Source organism: Vigna angularis, chromosome 1 (genome assembly GCF_016808095.1).
Source record: "Vigna angularis cultivar LongXiaoDou No.4 chromosome 1, ASM1680809v1, whole genome shotgun sequence".
NCBI lineage: Eukaryota > Viridiplantae > Streptophyta > Magnoliopsida > Fabales > Fabaceae > Vigna > Vigna angularis.
The window spans coordinates 19,173,492-19,187,235 of record NC_068970.1 but is presented as its reverse complement, the minus strand read 5'-3'; the positions used below and the strand labels follow the sequence as shown (position 1 = coordinate 19,187,235).

Sequence of the window (13,744 nt, the reverse complement as noted above, 5' to 3'; positions counted from 1 at the left end):
TAATTCAAAATTCAAAATTAATCAATAATTTCAAAAAATTTTATAATGAGAGAGAAGAAATATGTATACATAATAGATTTACACCAATAAAATTCAAAATAGATTTTGTGATAAAATCAAATAACATTAGCAAGTTCTTATAGGTTTGATCGCCTAAAAGAAACATGATAACACAAAATAGACTAAATTTCATAACTCTTCAAGTGAAAGAATATAAAAAGAAAAGTTCCATAATAAAGAGATTTTATTTTGGTACTTCCTTTCTTGTTATAAAAGGAGCACAATATTTTCTTAGTTATACATATCAAAATTACTTCCATTTTTTTTTTGCAATTGTTTTTCCTATTTTCAAGAAAAAGTGTATGGTTTTTTCTTCGGTAGAAAGAAAGGTATTGTAATTTTAATTGCTTTAGTAAAATATATTATTATTTATTATTTTTTTGGTTCTTTTTTTCAACTTTTATTTTAATTTGAGTTCTTAAGTTGTTACTATGCTACCTAAAACTAATAGAAAAGTAAGGTTTGTCTTAAAGTTTATAAACTTTTTGTCTTAAAAGTTTTTGACTTAAAAAAGTGTATATTGTTATAGAACGTTGTTACAAAATAAAAGTCATTACTAAGATATTTGTATTTAAATATTTTTTTTCTTGAGATAGAAATGTTTCAACATATAAAAGACACTCACACTTTGAAAAAGATTTTTAAAATTTTAAGTTGTAAGTTTTCCATTAAATTGAGATTGAGATGAGTAATATAAATAATATAAAAATAGAACATATTTATTATCTTTTAAGATTTTATATAAAACATATCGTTGTCAAAATTTTCCTACTAGAACAATCTAATCCTGTAACAAACATATCGTTGTCAAATTTTTATAGATTTTTCTAAACATGATTGGTAGAAATATAATTTTTCAGATATTTTTTAAAAAGTACTAAGGAAAAATGTTTAAATATTTTTATTTATATAGTAACTGTATTTTACAAAAACGCAAAATAATCTCAGCTTTAAACATCTTCGTTTCATTTTTTTTTTCAAAAATAAAACATTAGCTTTGTGAAGATAGTCAACGTCAAACATAGTTACATATCGTCAGGGCTTAACTAATACTAATATTAAAATGCCTTATTTAACGGATGGTTTCACTTAATAATGGTTTGTCGGCTTAAGTTTGGGGATTCCATCTTTGTTTGAATTTTTCTTCTTTTATTGGATTACATGTGTCTTTAATTTTTTGGAGTCTCATATTCCAAAAAATGCAATTTAATTAGTTGAAAAAATACCCACAAATTTCAAACTTAATGAAAGTCAATTTTAATATAATATATATTTAAGAAAGGAAAATTAAAAAAATATATGACTCAGAATAAATTTCAAACCATATATTTAGAGAGGGTGATGGAAAATATATTACAATTTTACAAACATTTTTTCTTCGACCTCTATTACTTTAGGCATGATGAGACGTGCTTAAAGATGTAATCACGTTACAATCTATAAAATAATAATAATTCGGAAGATATAACTTTTGTGGTTTTTTGTCCTTTTACAACAATAATTCATATGCATAATTCAAGGTATGCAAAATGGGTCAAAGTCGTCAGAGTGTATTAGTTCTGTAACATCGTCATTTTTTTTTAATTATATTATCGACGGAAACTACTTTATGACCTTATCTTGTTGACCTTTTATTAAATGAAGTAATTAAAAAGGCTCACCACCAACTTAATTAATGATTAATTTAGTTTAAAAAATTAAATTAATTATTAAGGAGACGAAGAATATATTGATATCTAGACCAATTTAACTCTACATACACATTACATTGTAGTTGGTGAAGGTTAAGCATCACACATAACAATAAAATGAACAAATAAATGAAAACTATTTCTTATTATGGTTCTTTTTCGGGTTAAAAGGTTTATAGTTAAGTAAATTTTAAGGATTTGAATTTTAATAATTTTAATAATTTTATCTATTTTATTGTTTTTTACTTCCCACTGTCTTTTGACTTTTTATTTTTTTATTGTCTATTTTCAGTTTCTTTCATGATTATTAATCAATAATATAAATAAACGAAAGACTAATGGAGAATTTTTTTTTAAATGATGAAAAAAATTCAAAATTTGAAATATAACAATGACTAGAAACTTATTTTATTTTTAAACGATCAACGTCTAACTCAAGAGGGGGGAAAATGTATGACTGTGTATAAGTGTGTGGATAGCACATTTTTGTGAAAAACTCTCGATAGAATAATATAGAATGTATGTTACTAAAGCATGCATTAGAAAGTTTTCTATTTGATTCATGCTTCGTGAATCTACATGACAAGTTGGTGTTCTTCAATATTCATAAAATGATGAACTCAAGCAACTAATGAACCTTAAAGGCAGTCTTACGGTGCGCATCTAATGACAATTAAGAATTATTTAAATATGAAATATTTGAAAATTTCAATAAAGTACATAAAATTATATTATATAATGCTATTGCCCAAAAGTTTTTCCGCACCCCTTATTTGTAAAGGAATATATTTAATTTCAAGACACATAATTGATGCTCCAAAGGTTTAGAAAGCCACCCAAAAATATTTTAATATCTTTAACTTAAGCTTAAATATTGTTGAGAGACTGATGCTTTCGTTAGGGTTTAGTTTTCATGTGTTTCTTTGATGGTTATTTTTAATTTTTTATAAAAACACAATTCAATTAAACGGTTCAACAAAATTGCAACACCTTAAGTAAGGTAAGCATGAATTAGATTTTTCAAAATCTAATATAGATTCAATCAAATAGATTGGATTTATAACTCATGACAACGAAGAGTGAGGAGCAAGTTCTTGTGCTGGTTCAAAAGTATTAAATATTTTAGCTCTATGATCCACTTATATTATATTCAGACGTATAACTTGGGATTGCACGAGTCAAAGACGATTTGGTTCGCATAATTAACATTGACTTAAATTTCTAAAATTCAATCGTATTAGTTTAAAATATTGTATGATTTTTCTAAGCAATTTATTCATTTATGTTTCTTTTCGAGTCCATCTAAAAATAACTTACTCATTCGCATTCCATCAATCTAAAAGTAGTTCCATTATTCCTGTTTCTTTCCTTATTTGAGTTCAGATTAAAACCATTTTTATTTTCATTAGACTTATAGTTAAAAATTAAAAATTATAAAATCATGAATACAATTTATTTTAAGAAATGGACTTAAATAAATTAATATTTTTACTAATTTAATTAAATAAAATAAAGTTATCAAAATCTTCATGTAGATCATTGGTTGACCTTTTAAACCAACTAACCAAACATTATGTGGGGCAAGTCAGTCCATATTGTCATCTCTAAATTTTAACCAAATTAACTATATTTGAACTCTTTTTGAATCCAATTTAAATTGGATTAAATAAAGATTAAGTATACTTTGTCAATTAGATTAAATCTTATGAAATCGATCTAATAAACTTGATTAGTAAGTTTATTAGACATGGGTCAAGGTGACTCAACTCGACCTATTAACTTGAGTATAGTCTCATCTCAGCATAAGCCACAACTGACTTGAGTCAATATTGACCTAATCGACTTATCTTGACTTGAGTTTGTGCCATCTCGTCTCTACCTTTGACATGGACCTACTCATCTTAACTTTTGGTTGAGTCCAACTCGTCTTAATCTTTGGCTCAGGTTGAGTCTTGTTGACCTTCAGTTTGAATCGACTCAACTTAACATTTAATCTGAGTCAATTCCACTTGATTTTTCGGACTAGACCAACTCAGCATGACCTTTGAACATGGTGAGTCTTTTCGACATTTAACCTAAACTAACTCAATTTAACTTTTGACTTAGACAGACTCAATTTGGACCAACTTAGCTTGATCTTAAATCTAAACTAAATTAATTCAACTTTGTTCTCAATCACCTTGTTAAACTTAAACCTATCTTAATTTTGACATAAAAAAAATCAATCTAAATTTGATTCCTAGATTGATTTAAAATGAAAAAAAATTAAATAAAAAGTTATTTAAATAGTCTTAAACTAATATGATTTTTAACTATTATAAATTGAAATTCACAATGTTTCAATTTTCCAAAGGAATAAAATAAAAAGAAGGAACAAATGGAAGTAAATATACTTATAAAATGAGGAGGAACTTTAACATACTAGGTTTTTTTTTTTTATATTTAGACCTTCCTAGCTTGTAATTATACCTCCCTTACTATTTTATATTGTTATCTCTAAAAAGGTCATTTTTATTTAAAAGTAATATGAGTTTTATCTTTTAAACCATTATTACATCCTATATCTTCACCATTCATTATGTCATATTTTTGCAACATTCCTTCATATCTTTTAAACTATCTTTTTTATTAATATTCCATTCAGACAACTCTAGCCCCTTTATATGTGATGGGTGCACATGTCATGAAATTGTGTTCTTAATTAGCCAGAAAGTATTTCGGGAATCATGTTACTTTTCTAAATATCATTCTAGAAAGTACTTTTAGTAATATTTAAAATATTCATATTTAAAAATATCATAACAACGTTCTATTTTGTATATTTTTTATATGTTTATTTTATATTTTAATATTATCATTTTACTATTTGGATTTCAAGCTATTTTTTTACTTTAAAATTATTTTAGATTTTTATATCAATTTGCATTCACTTTCTTTTATATATTTTATACTGGTAATATTTATATTTTTTATGTGTGTTAGCTGTTTTATATTTGTTAGAAATATTATATATATATGTATAATATTAGATGAATGAACTAATACAATCCCTAAATATTTTGAGCATGGAATGCTAAGGAGGTAGTTAGACAGGTGTTAATTATGTCTCTGATCTCATATTTCATATTTTGAGGTGGTTTTAAAATCTAATATTTCCAATGTTCCTACATTGTATTCCATTCCATTGCAAAATCTGAAGTCTGGTTGTCAATTACCAAACAATTTTTACAACAACACCAACCCAAAGACACAACATCTAAGGCGGTGGATATCAAACGGTAGTGGCTCATTTTGTTTTTTCTCGCTGGTCAACCGATCCATCCATGATGCAAACTTTTTTCTCTTTTTTCTCCTTTTGTTTAAAGGTGGTGGTGTTTAAATCGTTCATTCACATTTGAAACTGAAAGGGGGCTATCTGATAAGGCTGAAAATGGTGGTTACTGATGAAAGGAACCGCGATCGTGCGAACAGGAGGGATGTGGTGGAGCTAACACAATATGATCAAGCTGTAACTGTAGCATATTATGGGGAGGAGTTGCATGGTGGCGTACCTCTATCTCACTTCTCCAGAATCTCTCCTTTAAACATGGTTTTTATTCTAACTTCTGTCTACATGGTTTTACTTTTTTTTTTTTTTTTTTTTAATTTAGTGTCTGTTTTGCACGTTGGGGAACAAAGGCTTGGGTGGACATCTTCATTTATCTTCTTTCCCTTACATAGTTTCAATTTTTCATTTTGATATAAAGTAGTTCTTTTTAATTTCATTTATAATATCAGTATATGGCCAAACTAGATGAGATTCTTTTTGCTGTAGGCTTCTCTCTGTGCTTCCTTTTCTGAATTGATAGTGATGAGTTGAAGTCTTGTTGCACTGTTTGCAGGATAAACAAAACAAGGTGGTGGAGAAGAAATACAAAATATTGAATAATAGTCCGACCAAGCAAGTAAGATTTTTTTTTTTTTATTTGTTTTATGTTTCGTGATGGCTTTTATGGTGGACTTGTAAGATTTCTGCCTTTGGTGAACTCCTGTAATTGTTTCTTTCCTTCATAGTGTTTTTATAGCAAGAGGTAATATATGTTTGACAAGCAAATCATTTTTGTCGCCTACAATGGAGTATTTGAGTGTTTGATTTGGTATCAATCAATATGCCCCCATTTTAGTTTAGACTTCATTGAGAAATTTGAAAAGACTTTTTTCGTTGAAAATGTGTATCCAAACACATTATATGTTTGCATTAGAGAAGATGTATGATGCAAGGGATAATACTATACAAGTATTATGTCTGTCTAATGGAAATTGTGATGGGAAAAACAACTTGAAATACTTGCAGAAAAACAATGCTTTTAATTGGTTATAACATAGGCAACTTAAACTTTACTGATAATAATATCCAAATAACGTTCGAATGTAAGTATTACATTTCCTTTTTAGATCCAAGTTTAGACATTATTATGCAAGTGTATTGTAAATTCTAAATCAACCACTCTTCATAATGTACAACTTCTGTATGAGTTAAATGGATTGCAGCACAGTTAACTGAAAATTAAAGTCTAATTGGATTATTTGTATCAAATGCTTCTACAGGCTACGTGTGCTGAGGCTCAGAAGTTTTCAAGGTAAGCAAATCAGCATACTGCTGTTTAGATAATAGATTTCTCCTTTACTTGACTTCATTACGGTAAAATTTATCGTGGTATTTGCTTCCAGTTCCATGAAGGCTGCAGTAGAAGGAACATCCTCTCGTGGTGAGGTTATGTCATCTGCAGTTCTTCAAGCAGAGGAGGTCCAATCAAATTTGAGACCAGAATTTCCTAGTTTTGTGAAGTCGTTAGTTAGATCACATGTTGCTAGTTGTTTTTGGATGGTGAGTATCTTGATACACTGAAACAAAAAATACTTCTATTTTAGAAACCTTATTTCATTACGTTTCACTCGTGTATTCTGATTTCCTTTTGCAGGGCCTTCCTGTGTCCTTCTGCAAAAGACACTTACCGGATAAGGATACAACAATCATTTTGGAAGATGAATCTGGTAAAGAATACAATACAAAATTCATTGCCTGTAAGACAGGATTGAGCGCCGGATGGAGACAGTTTTCTGCTGTGCACAAATTGCAGGAGGGTGATGCGGTGGTCTTCCAATTAGTTGAACCAACCAAATTTAAGGTGATGCTTTTGATTTTTTTTTTGCTTAAATTTTTCTAGTGGTATTCACATTTCGATCAGAGCATGCATACTATGTTGCAATGAAAAAAGGTAACAATGGCTTGTATATCACTTGCCACTTTATCTTTGTGTTAGTTAGACGCATGTCAATGTAATGGATACAATCATAACAAATCCAAATTTTCTAACAATTGATAAATATAATTTTGGGGTCACCTTGTTATTGGGTACTAATCCCTTGTGGAGGTCAATGCTATTGAAAAGATAGTTTCCATGGGTCCTGAACATTATATCCAGATGATAAAAGACCATGATGTATTGCATTAGCAATATGCTTTGACAGTTACATTGTTTATCAATCATAAGTCCCTAATTGATTTGGAGGTTTAACCACTCTCTCCCTTACCCTTTGTTAGAGTTCAGGGGTAAATCCCGCATTGTACAATAAAAATGATTAAAGACTTATGCCATATTGATGTTATCATTTATCAACAAACAGAACTATTTTCTTATAAAAATAGGAAAAAAGAAACATATATGCTATCTCTGAAGATTTGGACAATGACAGAGAACTTATTTTCTTGAGACTGGTGTGTTGTGCGTGTTGTTTTAGTGAGGGAACACTTGCAACTAAAGAAAAATTTAGGAGGCCATAAGGCAACAGTTGTGGGGCTTAGTTGGATCAGGCAAACTTGGTACTGCTAAAATGATGGTCATACCCTGATTGCTATGGTTATCTTCGTAATATCATTTGGAGTTGTATAGAAGGTCATGTGGTGGCAATGATGCAGCTTCATGGTGAAATAGGGCACTGTTACAATGACAACTGCTCCCTGATTATTAAGACAATTATCCTCTGAATCTCTGCTAAAGAGTGTTCAAGTCCATGATTATGCCCAAGAATCATTCTGAGCATTGGAGGGAATGGGTCACTATACCATCTTTTCTCTCTTTAAAGGCAAAACACTTATTGTATGTTTTTGGACAATAGCTGGAGTTAGTAAAAAGCTTCTTTTCTAACTTTCATAGATACCATTTTTCCTTTGTAAAAGCTGAATTTGTTGTTGTCCAAATGAAACTGGTCTCTATGTTGATTTTCAGCAAACTTAAACAAAACTTATTTTTAAGCTTTTCTTTAGGTCATGCCACCACTTATTGTTGTACTTGATTTTCAGGTTTATATAATAAGAGCTAATAATACGAGGGAACTAGATGGGGCCTTTCTGAATTTTGATAGCTGCACAAAACAACAAAAAATGGGAGGCAAGACTTGTTTCTCTATGCTTTTACTTTCTTTTATTATATCAAATCATGAATGATTGTGGATTTATGCATTCTTTGTTTTGCTCATTGCTCTCAGGCAAAGATAACATGGATACTGATCTTACATGCAATAGCTCAAAGAGAAAACACGGAAAATCTGTCCCACTTGATATCCAAAAGAAAAAAAAGGCAAACTTGTCGAGATTGAGACCTAAGGTTATGCCATCAGTAGAACAACCTGAAGATGGTAGTGAGGAAGCTCTCTCAGAAGTTATGGAGGAGTTTAGAATGCTTGAGTTTGAAGATGTCAGAGGCTTTGAAAATTTTAGCATCATCGTTGATGGAGTGTCAATAGATGCTGAGTTCCCTGACGATGTTAGAAACAAGTACTACAGGCTATGTTGTAGTCAGCATGCATTTCTTCATGAGAATCTGATCAAGGGCATGAACTATAAGCTGGTTGCTGGAATTATATCTGAAACTGTCAACATTGCCGATGCCATAAAGGTTAGTATGCTATGCACCCCACGTTTTGAATTTGTCAACTGGGACAAAACATTGCTAGCCTTCGAGCATCTGGGTATGAATGTTGAGTTTCTAAGGATCCGATTACGACGGCTTGTAAGCATTGCTTATGAGGAAAATGATGTCTCAGAGGTCAAAAAGTACTTAGCCTCTAGAAACGAGTACAGTCGGGCGGATGATGAAATAAGGAACATAGAAGAGAAGCTCGAAGAATTGAAAGGAGCATGTAATGGTTTTGGTGCTTATATTGGGAGTTTGAAGGGCAAAGCTGAAAATTATCATAATAAATTTCGAAGAGAGGTCCATGCACCTTGGTGAAACTTTATATTTTTTGAGAAAATGTGTGCATGTATATATTTATTGGCTCTCATGGTTAAACATAATCTCTGGATCCTGTGACCTTAGACAGAAAATGTCTATTGTAGTATATGTTGTGCAATTATGAGTGGCATTTATCATAGCCATTAATTTTCCAGTGTTCGTTTTTTGATAGTGGGGTAATTTAAGTACTCCTAATCCTTCTGCCATTCTGCCATAACTAAAAACAAGAATGGAGCTAGTGCGTTTGGACATTTATGGAACTCCTCATTTAGGACTTGTATTGACAAGCACTCATATCATGGTTGATTTTATGTATAAAAGCCAAGTGTATGCAAAGATATTAAACCTATTTATTTACTCTGAGGGTTATCCACTTTTGATATTACAGTTATGAAAAAAGAATTTGTGCCCCTTGGCCATCTCCCATCTTTATGAAATTCAGTCAAAGCCTTCATAATAACATATGTGAATGTTTTCCATAACTTTATCATAAGTTATGTACAATTAATCATTTGTAGGCTGGGATGAATGTGGTTGATCTTTAAAGTAAATTCCATCTTCATTGATATATTAAATGGATATGAAATTTTTGTCACGTTTCCGTCTAAAAATATCAAATATATATATTTCTTTAATATCAAATATCAAGAATTAAATTATGATTATAAAAATATCAAATAATTAGAAAATTTCCAAATAATTAAACAAAAGAATAAAAATAATTAAATGTATACTTAAGAAATAATTTATGAAACTAAATAAAAATAATAATATAAAAAATTATTAAAATTTACTAACACATTATATATTTTAATAAGTTAAAATAAGAACAGATCAAAAAGTAAGACTAATATATAAATTAAAATGTATATAAAAACAAATAGACACACTCATTTCTATCCCATATCTAAACTAAAAAGTCAAATATAAATATAACTAAAAGACTATATTAAGTTATTTTAACTAAAATAAAAATTGAATTAAGAAAAAAATGTTAAGAATTATATTAAAAATCCACAATAATATTGAAAAAAAAACGTATTTAAACTTATTTTAATGATTTATTTTAGGATTAAATATGTTTTAAGTATCATACGATTTTGTTTTTAGTCCCTACTCAGAACTTTGATGGTTTTTAGTCTTTATTGTTTTGAAACACTGACTATTAGTCCTTAAAATTGGACGGTGTTAAGTTTTAGTGGATGTGACAAACGTCGATGTCACGTGATCACTGATCTGCTCTCTTCACTCTCTATCACGTGATCACTAATCTGCTCTCTTCACTCTCTGCTCTCTTCCATTCCCTCACTCTCCAACCCCACCCAAACGCTTTTTCTTGAGAACGAGGCACCCACTCAAAACGACACGCTCCATCGTCGAGTCCCAAACCCCTAAACGACACTGATCCTCCCCGAACTCGTCCCTACCAACCTTCCCCAAAAACGTGGCACGCCCCCCAAGTTGCACGTGCGCCACCGCCACGTTAGAGTTGCAAATTTTAATGTTTTGTTGAGTCACTTTGGAAGCATTCATTAAGCGTGTTATAAAATTTCTTATTTTCTGGGAGCTGTTATCTCTGCTGTTTTTGGTAGTCTTTGTGCATGTAAGGATGATCAATTTTAAGATTTTAATTCATAAGTGTTGTGCAAATCATTCAAATGTTTTGTCCTGCTCATTGTGTATGTCAGGTTCTCAAAAATCCAGACAGGGTTCATGAGGTATTAAAGCTAGAAGAGGATATGGATTTGAGGGCAGATTATTATGTGGGGTTGGACACTATGAAGGACGTAGAGGAGCCAAATGAAGAAGCACAGTTAAAAGTGTCTAAAGATAAGGAGTCAAACATGGTAAAGGATGAAGATGAACTGAAGCCACAAAAAAAGTTAGGGGTAGAAGTGTCAAAAGATACGAATTTGACCAAAGTAAAGAATGCAGAGGAACTGAAACCATATGAATCAACACAGTTGAAAGTGTCTAATGTTATGGATTTTAACAAAGCAAGCAATGCAGAGGAGCTGAAACCTGAGAAAGCAACAGAGTTGAAAGTGTCTAAAGTTCGGGATTTGAACAAAGTAAAGAATGCAGAGGAGTTTAAACCAGAGAATGCAGCTGGGTTGAAAGTGTCAGAAGTTCAGAATTTAGACCCAGAAAATTCTGTAAAGGAACTGAATCCAGAAACAGAGTTAAAAATGTCAAAAGATGTGGAGTTCAAAACAAAAAATAATATTGAAGAACAAAAGCCAGAAAACGTTGAAGAGTCAGAATTCCAACCCTCACTCTGCGTTTTGGTGTTCTCGCGTGTCGTTTGCGGGTGATGTTTCGGGTTGTGAGGATTTTTTCTTTCGGCCGCGTCGTTTAGGGGTTGGGGACTGGACGGTGGAGCGTGTCGTTTTGAGTGGGCGCGTCGTTCTGAAGAAAAAGCGTTTGGGTGGAGTTGGAGAGTGAGGGAATGGAAGAGAGCAGAGAGTGAAGAGAGCAGATAGTGATCACGTGGCAGAGAGTGAAGAGAGCAGATCACGTGGCATCGCCGTTTGCCACATCCACTAAAACTTAACACCGTCCAATTTTAAGGACTAATAGTTGTCGGAACAATCGGTACCGTTATAGAGTCGCGCAGCGGAATAAAATATAGATAGCGGAAAGCGTGTAACGATCACAACACAAGTTAAAATAGTCGGTTTCAAAAATTGATTTTCTTAGCAAACTTTTATCGAACAGTTGATGTACTAAGAGTTTAGGGATCAAGAAAATCAACACAGAATTTTTATCCTGGTTCGAATCAAAAGATTCTACGTCCAGTCGTTAATCACTATAAATAGTGATTAACCTTTTTCACTAAAAATATAGTTGTACAGATTACAATATAAATGAAATGAGAAAAGAATAGAAAACACCTTCCTTCGACAAACGAACCGGAAGAGCTTCCTTCGACGCACGAACCGGAAGCAACAGCTTTGTCAACTTGAAGAGAACTGCTCCGACCTTTGACACACAAAGCGCGAGCTTCTCCTATTCACAAGACCAGACAAGAGCACTCTATCACTTTGAGAACTTCCTTAGACAAACTGTATTCTCAAAATGGCATAGATCCTTTTCACTCACAGAGAGCTTCCCTTAGGCACAAAGCTCTAATACTCTCAATTGAAAAGTTTTTTTTTAAGAGCTGTGAAGACCTCTATTTATAAGCCTAGTTTCGTGCAGGGTCAAAAACTGAAAAAACATCTCCCAACTGCCACTGATAATCGATTATGCAAAGTGATAATCGATTATTTGTGTCCGTTATGGGGTTTTCAAAAAAGTGATAATCGATTATATGATGTGATAATCGATTATTCCTGTATGACTCTGTGATAATCGATTATTGCCATTCCATAATCGATTATTGCAGTTAAAAATGCAAGTTTACAAAGTTTACAAGAATTTCCTACTACATTTAATCTCTACAAATTGCTTTTAACTAATTCTAATATTTTCTTCAACTAAAACTTCTTGTAGCATCATCAAAACAAATTTCTTCAAGATTTACCAATACTCCTTATTGGTAACAATAGTTAGTGTTTCAAAATAATAAAGACTAAAAACCATCAAAATTCTGAGTAGGGACTAAAAACAAAATCGTCTGACTTAAGGGAATAAAAACATATTTAACCCTTTATTTTATTATAATAAAGAAATACATAATTATTAATAAAAAATTAATTCGACTTTTTATTAATATTTATATTTAAAACAAATCGATTATATATTATTTTCATAAATACTTTTTTTTCATAGATATTTTTTTCAAGAAAATATAATATCTAAGTTTTTGTGTTTTAATTGACTTACATAGTTTCTTTTAGCTTATTTACTCCATCTATAAAACCCGAAAACAAACTTAATAAAATGATTCAACTGATATTCAATTTAACAAGACACAGTTCTAGATATTTAATTCGATCTTTCAGATAAAGTGAATTACCTTATTGAATATGGTCTAATAGATGGCCACGCATATCATTTACATTTTTAAAGCACCAGGGAGCAACTGTAAAATAGAATTATTTATCCGGAGAAGGATAAGTAATAATAGTTTGTGTATAAGTATTTACGATAGTCAAATTAAATTTACAGTAAATAAATTTTAATATAAGTATATTATACTAAATTTTTATAATATTGTATAATATTTATATGTAAATTGTATTTTAAAGCCTAAATATAAATTTATAACAAATAAATTAAATTGATCGATTATAATTAAAAATTATTTTCAATCGATTATATTTTAAAAAATTAAAATTTAGTTTAATGTTAAAAAGAAAAAGAAAACAAATAAATAACTAAGAGGTTGCCCATTTGGCTATTTATAAAACTATTGTGAGAGAAAAATATTAAAACATCTAATCAGAAATAGTTAATTATAATTCAAATTAGGTATTGTATTTATAAGATAAAATAAATAAGACTTTTCATTTCTATCTTTTATTGAAACGTTTTAATAAATGTGAGCTTCAATCTTTTGTAGGGTCTGAACCCTGCCCAATGATTATAATTAGACCCGCAAGCATGATTGGATCAGGAAATGCAGCATTGGATTTTTCCATGTGATAAAAAAAGTTGTAACTCCCCACCACAATTTCAGATACTGACACCAAATATTGAAAAAATAATTAAAGTCTAATTTAATTTCACAAAAAGTATTTATATTTTAAATTATTTTATTTTTAGTGTGTG

General features: G+C 30.4%; 1 protein-coding gene across 1 annotated transcript; it reads left to right on the top strand.

Annotated features, from left to right (window-relative positions):
* Positions 1–4,878: 4,878 nt before the first annotated feature.
* Positions 4,879–9,167, top strand: LOC108322094 (B3 domain-containing protein Os01g0234100). Its single transcript, XM_017554071.2, has 8 exons — positions 4,879–5,029; positions 5,117–5,340; positions 5,633–5,695; positions 6,339–6,370; positions 6,462–6,618; positions 6,713–6,919; positions 8,095–8,182; positions 8,280–9,167. The coding sequence occupies exons 2-8, from the start codon at positions 5,182–5,184 to the stop codon at positions 9,023–9,025; spliced, it is 1,452 nt and encodes a 483-aa protein (XP_017409560.1). The 5' UTR covers positions 4,879–5,029; positions 5,117–5,181; the 3' UTR covers positions 9,026–9,167.
* The last annotated feature ends 4,577 nt before the right edge of the window (positions 9,168–13,744 follow it).